The following is a 10,874-nucleotide window of genomic DNA, read 5'->3' as shown; positions in this document are numbered from 1 at the left end:
AGTTATCATCTGAAAATTTTGCCCCATTAAAGTTGATTTCCCTAAATTATGGACAAAACAAAATAGAGGTAACCTTAAAATTCAGGCCTAATTTTTAAGTTCTGCTCTGTTTCCATTTAACTAAAGGAACTAAATTATATGTACCACAAATTTATAAATTAATTATATGATTCTACTTTTTTTGCTTTGATAAAACTGGCAAAACACATGGCTCTTTTGATTATAATTTTAACCTCTCATTAGTATATCACTTCATGACATGATCTAATATTTATTACACGGTTCAAATCGTCTAGTATCTCTGGACCAGTTAAACTTATGCATTCAATGTAAGAATACCTCAGAATTAAAATGGTGCCTTTGAAAAAATTAAATGTACAAAATGTATTTACAAAATATCAATATTTCAGAAGTTTATAGTACTTGAATAAATGACAGCTTTAAGAGAACCTAAATATTGTATAAAGTGAACGATGTAATTAAGTAAAAACTTAATTTCATATAGTTTTTCTAATGCCATCAATCTCCCATTGATCAATCTCCCACTCTAAAACCATAGTAACTGCAGTTTCCAAATGTACCTGAATTTGTCTTTCTTTCTGAAGTTTCTATGTACCTGCTTCTTGCTCAACATTGCTAAATGAAAAACAAAACCAACAGAAGATACAGTAGTCATAAAGCCCCTGATATACGCTCATTCAGTATAGAGGTTGTGTGTGTTTGTTGTCAAGATCAAAAGACTGGAAATGAGGGCATATACTATTAGGTCATTAAATATGAAATGTAATCTTCCAATCTTGAATCAAAAGTGTAGTTTATTTTATCTCAAACAAGAAGTAGTACAATTAGTCAAAGTGTGCGCCTAAACTATTGACACAGTTTTGCCATCTTAACGGTAGCTTGTTTATGCCAGCAGCAAAGAAGCCTGGAGAGTGAGTAGCTATGAAATTGCAAAAGGCATTTTCCACAGTTTGTTGAGAACTGAATATTTTTTCTCACAAGAAGTGGTCCAAAGCCTGGAAGAAGTGGTAGTCAGTTGGTGCAAGACCTGGTGAATATGGTGGATGATAGAGAGTTTCCGAGTCCAGGTTCAGTAGTTTCAGCAGTACTGTTTGTGCGACATGCGGTTGAGTGTTGTTTTGCAAGAGAATTGGCCTGTCTCTGTTGACCAATCTTGGCTGCTTAATCACAAGCATCCTCATCATTTCATCCAAGTGGTTGCAATAGCCATCTACTGTAATCAATTGACCAGGTTTCATGAAGCTGTAGTAGATAATACCAGCGCTGGACCAACAAACAGACATCATTAGCTTTTTTTGATGAATGTTTGGTTTTGGACTATGTTTCAGCACTTCGTCTTTATCCTACCATTGTGCCAAATGCTTGCAATTGTCAAAAAGAATCCATTTTTCACCACACATAACAATTCAGTGTGGAAATGATTCACCTTTATGTCATGACAGCAAAGAAAGGCAAGCTCTGAGACGATTTCTCTTCTAATGCTCATTTAATTCATGCAGAAGCCATCTATCCAGCTTCTTTATCTTGCCCATTTGTTTCAAATGGTCCCATATTGTTGGAATAGTAACATCGAACCTTGCTGCTAATTCACGTGTAAATTGAGATGGATTCGCTTCCACTATAGCTTTCAGCACATCCACCTCGGTCTCAGGTGGCCCACATGGCTCATTTTCAAGATTAACATTATCAGAATGGAGCTTCTCAAACCATCGACATACTATGAGTTCATTACCCACATCCTTCCCCCATCCTTCCCATCCTTCCTTTGGGAAATACCACTTTGTTGATATTTTGATCTGTCTGCACTGCATTTGTTCCACCATGGAGTTTACATTAGAAAATAACATGCATTTTTGACTTATCCATGGTTTCACAAAAATTGCTCCAAAAACCATGAAAAATAATCACAAGCCAAAATGTGCATTTGAAAGACTGAGGATGCACCTTCACAATAAAAATAAAACAAGAAGTGTCAAAGTGAAATGTCAGAGATACCAACTGTCAAACTTAGTACTTAAGGAAATCGGACATTTCATATTAATACTTAATAATCATATATTTTGATTGAATCCCAGTGAGTTCCCAATCATGGATGAATTTTGACCCTTCAACTAAGATTTTAATTTTTAAATCTCTAGATTTAACAGTGTCATATTATACATGGTCCCACTTTCTAGTAGAAAAATTAATGCTGCACCTGGGAATCACCAAGTGCCATGGAAGAATTGACACCAACTCCTGAAAAAAAGAAAGCATAAAATCTAATGTAACATTACCAGCATTACTAGATTAAATATACGGGATACTTTTCTCATATAATTAATTTAAATGTTACAATTTTTAATGTGTATAATACTGCACTTCAGAGTTTGGGGCTCCCTGTGTGTGTTAGAACATAACTATGATATCTAAGAAAGAATTGCCTATTAGATTTTCTATGAAGAAGAAAAAGTTAAAATAAGGGATCCCTCTCTCCACTTTGGCTAAAGTTTAAGGCCACTACAAAATGGCTCTTGGGGCTGAACACACTGAGCACACAAAAAGCAGCTGACTGGGAGAGATTATATGGGCTAGAGATAGAGAAAAACGGTGGTTCTCTGTTGTACCACTGCTGTATCAGTACCTTTAAATGGTCACCCGGAACTAAGAGTGTGTAGAATATCTAATTTTTGTATAGTCTCAGAAGTTGACTACACATGTTATGGATATTTTGCATGCTGCAACCCACAGTTCAGTCAGCCATATATCCCTCTGCTTCCCAGCTGGTGTGTGCTCACAGGGAATGCAAACTAAATTTCATGTTGCCTTGAGCAACATATAATTAGAACAAAAAATCTGCTGCCACAAGGAAAAAATATCCTGTATAATGTATTCCAAGCCCAAATATAGAAGATTGCTGGTGTTTCCACTGTTCTGGCTTAAATATACTTCTTGTGAAGTGCACTAGCAGTGATAACTACAAGTAAGTTTGAAAAGTGTCATTTATATATTCTAAATGTCATCTGTGTTCAGAAGTCTCCATTCCTAATCATTACCTTCATGTCTATTTCAGTGCCATGTATTTGTTGAGCTACCGTTTTGATGATTCCAATGACAATATCCTGAAGTCCTTCTCTCTCTGAGTAGTAGTGCAGAATGAGTCCTTTGCCTTTTTCTGCATCAGTGCACCTAAAGGAAGGTGCACGCATACCTGGGTAGATAGTAGCAAGGTGGTCGTGCAGAGCATCAAGATTCTGCAAGAAAGAGAAAAGAGTGCTAAATAAACAATGCTCTCACAATGACAGCAGACTTCAGGAAAGCAAGATATGGAAACAAGGCTCAAATCTGGGTTTATTGGGCAGTTCAGCAGAGTAGCATACTTAGCTCACTTCACCAGGATATCTGTAAAGCAAGTACCATGGAGAAAATGAAACCAAAATAGTATAATTAAGAAAAATATCTGTGGCTATTAATAGTTAGTACATTTTAAGAAAGGATAAACAAGTGGGATATAAAAAGAATGCCTGAAGCAGAAAAAAGAACAGAGTTAAGGGCTAAGGCAAAGATATATATATATTTATACGAGCATGGGGCAGTTGTATACGCATGCTGTGATATATAAACAACAGGGAACACCCAAAGGGACCACACGTTACCCTTCTGTTTACACTACGTTCCTAAAACTTAATTTTCAATTCGAAACACTAAATCAGAGGTATAAGCATATAAAATATAAGCATATCATTTTGTGAATTAATATTTTAGAACTTAAAAACATATTTTAGAAATTAAAGCAGTATAATTTCTTCATGATCATTAGTAGTCTCCAGTCAAGGTAGAGTTTCACGGCTCACTAGTGAAATAATTACCTTTTAAAAATGAAGTCTTAGAAAACTAACAAATTGGCCAACAAAGATTTTTGGTTCTTGTAGCCTTGCCATTAATTTGGAAGATGCCAAATTCCCCAGAGTCCTATATTACTAACATAGAAAATTGATTTGTATTAAGATTACCAGAAGAAATGGTACAAACTATACTTTTTACTTGTTCCTATATGATTTTTCAAATAACACTTATCTAATAATCTGTTGTGTGTGTGTGTATTGCACATATATAATAGGATACACACACAACATCACATGGTATAGGAATTAAGAGCAATATGACTTTAGAATCAAGAGGACATGGGTTTAATTCATGACTGTCATTTCATAGTAATGCAGACAGTTCACCAACTTTTGTAAAACTTGATTTTTTCTCTGACAAAATAGAGATAACTAAAAGGATATACATAAAGCACTTAGCACATCCCAGATGTGGTAGGCAAAATAAAATTGTCTCTCAGAGATTCCCATGCTTTATTCCCTGTGAATGTGTTATATCACATGGTGAATGGGATTGTAAAGATGTGATTAGGGTTATGGACCTTAAGGGGGAAAGAGTATCCTGGATTATCCAGGTAAACACGACCTACTCACAGGAGTGACTAAGTACTTAAAGGCTGAGAACCTTTCCTGGCTACACTGAGAGAGAGATGCAATGACAGAAGGTCAAAGAGATGCAAGCATGAGAAGGATTTTACACCATGTTTCAGGTTCTGAGATGTAGGAGACTTTTCAAGGACTGGAGAGAGGTCTCCAGGACCTTAGGGTAGCCCCCAGCTGAGAGTCAACAAGGAAGCCAGGTCCTCAGACTTCAACTGCATGGAACTGGATTCTGTTAATACCTGCATGAGCAGGGAAACGATCATCCTCTAGGGCCATCATAGAGAAACACAGCCCTGCCAGCACCTGGACTGTAGTCCGGTAGGACCTTCAATGGACTTCCAACTTACAAAATAATAGGATAATACATTTGTGTTGTTTCAAGCACTCCAGTTTGTGGTCATTTGTTATGGTAGCAATAAAAAACTTATATACCAAGCAAACAGCAATCTATCCATAACTGGTGATTAGTTTTAAAGAGAAGGGAAAGATAAAACAGTTTCAAAATGTCATGGACATAAAAAATGTATCTAAAAGGAAGGTGCTGGAGATATACCAAAATTCAACTATGTGTCTCGTCTTAAATGTCTCAAAGAGGTCAATCTAGGCAAACAAATATCCAGTAAAATAATAGGAAGAAACTGGAGTGAGCATGAGATGATTCCAGGGGTACTCGGATTTCAGCAATACTTCAACAGGGCACCTACGGCACTGTCAATTTTCTGTCCCTTCCATTCATCCACTCGGTCATTCATTCATTCTATAAAATTATTGCATGTGCATTATATACCATGCACTGTATCATACAGGCTGGGTACAGGTCAGAGGTTTAATTATAGATCTGCATGATGCAGAATGAGCAGCTTATGGATTATATCACAAATGCATGTACAGAGTGGCTCCTCATGAGAAATGTGGGGGCAAACAGCTCAGACTGAAAGAATGGAGTAAAAAGATTTCAAAGTAAAGAAAGGTGAACCCTGAGCTAGGTCATGAAGGTTGACATTCTGATGCAGATAAATGTTTCAGTGATCTCCTCAACTGGGTAAAACTGGTGTCTTCTTGCATTGCCTTCATCTATAGTGCTTTCTGTTTTCTTCCCCCAAATTATATCTACTAAATTCAAGTCAGGCTAGTTCTTAACAAAAACGTCAATTCACCCTGTTGCCTCTAGAGGCTGCTATTGCCATGTAAAAGCCATCCAATATGGTGGGCACTAAGTATTGGACAGTTTACATACTCTACAAGCCCCCTAATCCTAAAACTAGTTTACCTGCTTGAACAGTAAGAGGTGTTCTTCCTATGACAAGTTATTCTCATGGGAATTCTTCCCTGAGAAGGGAAGACCTGATCGCTTTTCATAACCCTTCCAGACTTCTCACACTTGATGTAAAAAAATCTTGTGAGAGAAAATCTGGTGAGAAAAAAAAAATCACCAAAAGGGTTTTTTTTTTTTTTAATTTTCATTTTCCACAATGTCAAAATTGTGTTTGTGGCTGCATGTAGAAATTTTTCTACTATAGTTAGGTCTAGGTACTATGTTGTGGCTCACTTAAAAGAGAAAAAAATGGAATCAAACAATAACTTGAAATAGTTACTTTAATTTTTTTTCAATTCTTCCTACACAGAATACTTAAATATTTCATAAATCAATATGTTTATGTTACTTTTATACTCATTCATGTTCATCTTGTGTCACACTGGATTATTAGCACATCTCTACATGCAGTCGCGCAGTTGGCAGGAGGCAGTAATAATCGGCACCACTCTTGTTAGCAGCCACCATGGATGATACGGCAGGTCAGAGACTGGACATAATGGCCCAAACCCAGTACTCCATGAGTCACTAAAGATGGGCACTGTATCCTCAGTGTAGGTGGAGTCATTTTAATTTAAATAAAAGTATTGATAATATTAAGGTATTAATATTGATGATAAAATATTGCTTACATTTATCATTTAAAGGCAAATGAGGTACCAAAAAAACACCAAGTGAGAATGCTTATCTTTTAAGTCTTTTTGTGGTAACCAACTCTCTACAGATTTACTGTTTTATTGAATTTACTATTAATTAATTGGACAAGTAAAGTACTTTCCTGGATCATAAAAGATTTAACACCACTTAATGTAATATTGATTTTCTTTAGATAGTATCTAACATAAAAAACACTCTTGGGATTTCTTGAGTTACAGCGTTCTTTAGTTGGTTTTACTCTCTCAAAATTAAAGTGGTTACCGCAGCCTGCCCATTATAAGAAATGGGATTAATGACTAAAATTGAAATTATTTTCATTTGAGTACATTTATATTGCTTAAAAATGTGCCATCTTCATATTTAGACTACAATTATTTGTAGCAACCTCAAAAGGCCACAAAAAAGAATCTTAAAATAGAGAAAACCTTTTCCACAATTGAAAATACTATGTAAACAAAGTTGATAATTGATCCACATGGCTGTAACAGTGTATTCTGAAGAACAAGAGTGTCATACAAAAACTGATATTCTGTTTTATTTCTAAATATACCCATGGAAGCAGGTATAGATGAGAAGAGCTGTTCGGCCAATTGCAAAGTACATCCATATGTACAGAAGCAGAAGAGATATGGAAAAAGTGATTTTCAGCACCAGTAGATTTAGAGGAAACAATGAAGCAAATCTTAAACATGCTTTTATTCATTCTTCCTAGCTTTATAAAAACAGGAAAGTGATAGAGAGTAGGTCCATTCATCTATTTTATTTTGAGGTACCAAAAGGTTAGTCTGGGGCTTTAATTTGATTTCCTAATGTTCTGATATCATTTTATTGTTTTTTTCTATAAGCAAAATAAATGTACTTTTTATACTCAGGAATTCTGCTTCTCATAGGTCCAGTTCATCTTGTGACCTAGAATTTATTATTTATAGGAGAAAAATTAGCTGTGCATGGTGGCTTATGCCTATAATCCTAGCACTTTGGGAAGCCAAGGTGAGAGGATGGCTTGAGGCCAAGAGTTTGAGAACAGCCTGGGCAACATAGTGATACCTTGGCTCTACAAAAATAGAAAATGTAGCCAGGTGTGGTGGTGCACTCCTGTAGTCCCCGCTACTCAGGAGGCTGAGGTGGGAGGATAGTTTGAGCCCAGGAGTTTGAGGCTGCAGTGAGCTATGATTGTGCCAGTGCACTCTAGCCTTAGCAAAAAAGTGAGACACTGGGGCAAAAAAAAAAAGGTCTGGTATTCTGGGATACTGTGCTGGAGTTCCAGATATAGTATACTCTACAGATTTAGAAAGCAAAAGACAATTTATTATTCCTTTGAGAAACACTTTAAAGTTCCATATTTCTAAAGATCTTGGAATGTTTCAAAATAAATGCAAATTTTCTTTTTATAATATGTATGCCAAAAATAAGCTCATACATAATTACAGAGGCAAAGTCTCTAGAAATCAACTACCTGATTTTCCTGCTTCCAGAACATTTAATTTAAAATTTCTAAATGATCTGTAGAAATGAGTAAGATCTTGCCTTGGAAATTTTGAAGGAAAGAAATTTTTTGGTCTCCAAGAATCCTTGTCCTAGTGCATGGGGAAAAGGGAGTTGTCTGTGTTGAGAATATTACTGAAATTTAGATCTCAAAGAAATCTTAAAAATCAGCCATTGATTGGAAACCTGTTTTTTTTTTAATGAAGGAGGATGAGGTACAGCATTTTCTTTCACTTTACTCCTCACACCTTTGAAAAACAGGACCAATAGCAACATTCTTAAATGAGAACCATGTGATTTAAAAAAAGTTTGTTAAATTTTATAAGAATGAACTCATTTTGGAATTTGAAGTTGAAAAATTTAAACAAAAAAGACCTAAATAAAGTGGAAAACCAAACCTTAGATATGAGAAGCACTAAAGTAAATAGCCTGAGTTGAGGGCAAGTAAGAAGTTCATGCTTTAATTATACTTTTTCTGTCTTTCCTTCTTGGAGCAGCTCCTTGAGAAATAAATAGCCATCCAACCGAAAAGAGAGAGAGAATCTTTTTTAAAAGAAATAACACAAAGCCCTATTTAAAAAGAAACTGCACCAGAATCACTAAAATTACTTAAATGGGATTACCTTTAAAACTACATTTATTTATCATTATTATCCTCTCAAGAGAAATATTTTAAAGAATAAAGGAAAACAGTCAAAGAAATATACCTGTGTACAATATTTCACCTATTCTACTGCTTTTAAACTCATGGTAAAAAAAAAAAAAAGATCCAGCTTATATAATAATACAATTAACAATTAATATTTTGTAAAATTGTGAAAATATATATCAGTTATTCAAAGAGAAAAGTCTTACAATCCTAAAATACTTCTTATTTTCCTTCATAAGCTTCTTAATAAAACTAAATCCCCACTTGTCAATTTTAAAATCAGAGATTATAGAAATTGACATTTTGGATGATGAGAAAACAGTTCCTTTTAAAATTTGAAAGTTAAAAATAAAGTGAATGGTGCATTTTTTTCTAAGAAATATAAATAATTCAGGGAAGTATTAGAATTTTACAGCTGTTCAGGAAAATACTCATATTTCCCAAAATAGCCCTTTGCACAAACATTTAAGAATTAGATCAGTCATTAATCCCAGATTGTTCCTGGTGGGCTGGCCAAATCACAATGTTGTATTTTATAAGCCAAAACCTAGAGCCAGCAAGAATTAAAGAAAATCTCACTGCAGGCTGAACAGAGGCATTGGCTGAGGAACTCAAATAACTGTGAATTAAGTAAATGAGTGAAACTGTCACCACATTAAAATTAGCTGAAGGAGCCAATGTCCAAAAAAATGAAAGAATGTTTATTTAATTATTTAGCTGAAGTCTATATGCATATTTAAATAGACCCACAAGTTAAATCCTGACTGGTCTCTAAAATTGCATTTTGCCTATTTATTTTTCAATAGTCAACCTGACAGTCTTCTTTACTCATTTTAATTTCATTTGAACTCTGTAAAATTGTTGAGGAGGTAAGTACTACACAACGTAATAATACCATAATACCACTGAAAATCAATTGGTAGCCCTGCTTGGGATTGACTTGGGTCCCATTTGCAGGGGTGATATATTATTTTATCAGATGTGGTTTGCTCAAAGTTCTTGACTCATTGTCAAGTATATGTCTGTGTTAGTATTGTGCAAACACACATACTAACACAGACATAAAATATAAAGGGAAAATAATACAGAGTACTGTTCTAGTTATCTGTTGCTATATATCAAAAAATTCTAAAACATATAGGTAAAAACAATAATTTTTTAATTTTATTTTTTGTAGAGATGGAGTCTCACTATGTTGGCCAGGATGGTCTCAAACTCATGGCCTCAAGCTATCCTCCCACCTCAGCCTCCCAGAGTGCTAGAATTACAGATGTGAACCACCATACCTAGCCGAATTTGTTATTATCTTTCATGGTTCTGTGGGTTGTCTGGCTGTTTAGAAAATTCTTGCATTGGGTTGGAATCAGATGGAAACTGGGGCTGAAGTTATCAGAATGCTGTAACATGCTGGTTTTCCAAGATATATCAATCAGATGGCTAGTAGTTGTTGCTCGCTCTTTGCTGGGAGCTCAACTAGAACTGCTCTCTGAGTGTCTACACATGGCCTCTTCATGCTGCTTGTTCTTCACATTTCATGTGTCTGCGTTCCTACAGGGAGTATCTGAAGAGGAACTGTTTTAAGATAACAATGGGGAAACTTCGAGACTTCTTATGTTCTAACCTAGGACGTTTCAAAATGTCACTTCTGCCACATTCTATTGGTGATAATCACTGAAGCCAACCCAAATTCAATGGAAGGAGAATTTTACCTGTTCATAGGGGAGAAGTAAAATCATATTACAGAACTGCATGTGAGATAGAAGAGATTTTTGCAGTGACTTTGGGAAAATATATATTCAGCTATAACTCAATAGGACATTGAAAAATGGAGATGAGCATGGATTAATATGGAAATACTATCAAATTGGACATTTCTTACCAGCTATTTCCTTACAAAGGTTTCGAATCCCATGTATCCTCTGCAGTGTTTTAATCAATACACTAGAAGCTTCAGATAGAAATTTACTATAGCGGTAGCATGAAACCACACATTTTATTCTTAATTTATGAATAAAAAAGTGGAAAAATAGAGAATAAAATTATTGCTGAAATATGGTCTTATCTTTAAGACAATATATCCAGGTAAAATATATAAAATTCAAAAATCAAAATAAAAATGGCTTCTTACTTCTTTTGATAATTCAGATTTTAAGTTATTAAATCAACCAAAGAATAAATTCTAAAGATTACTACTTTCACTGGAGATTCAATTTCAAGCTGTGTAATTTCTAGAGACAAATCATGTTTCTAAAGTTTCCTCTAAAGATATTTCTTATATTTA

The 10,874-nt window shown here is 34.9% G+C and overlaps 1 protein-coding gene across 1 annotated transcript in view; it reads right to left on the bottom strand.

The window, feature by feature from the left end:
- Positions 1-10,874, bottom strand: part of GUCY1B3 (guanylate cyclase 1, soluble, beta 3) — a 31,851-nt gene that overhangs the window by 15,034 nt on the left and 5,943 nt on the right. Inside the window, exon 3 of the mRNA XM_012645228.1 lies at positions 3,057-3,254. Within this exon, the coding sequence (XP_012500682.1) occupies positions 3,057-3,254 (198 nt within the window). The remainder of the gene's footprint in view (positions 1-3,056; positions 3,255-10,874) is intronic.

This window comes from Propithecus coquereli, unplaced genomic scaffold, assembly GCF_000956105.1.
Source record: "Propithecus coquereli isolate 6110/MARCELLA unplaced genomic scaffold, Pcoq_1.0 Scaffold228, whole genome shotgun sequence".
In the NCBI taxonomy this organism is placed as follows: Eukaryota; Metazoa; Chordata; class Mammalia; order Primates; family Indriidae; genus Propithecus; species Propithecus coquereli.
This window is presented reverse-complemented; position numbering and strand designations above follow the sequence as displayed.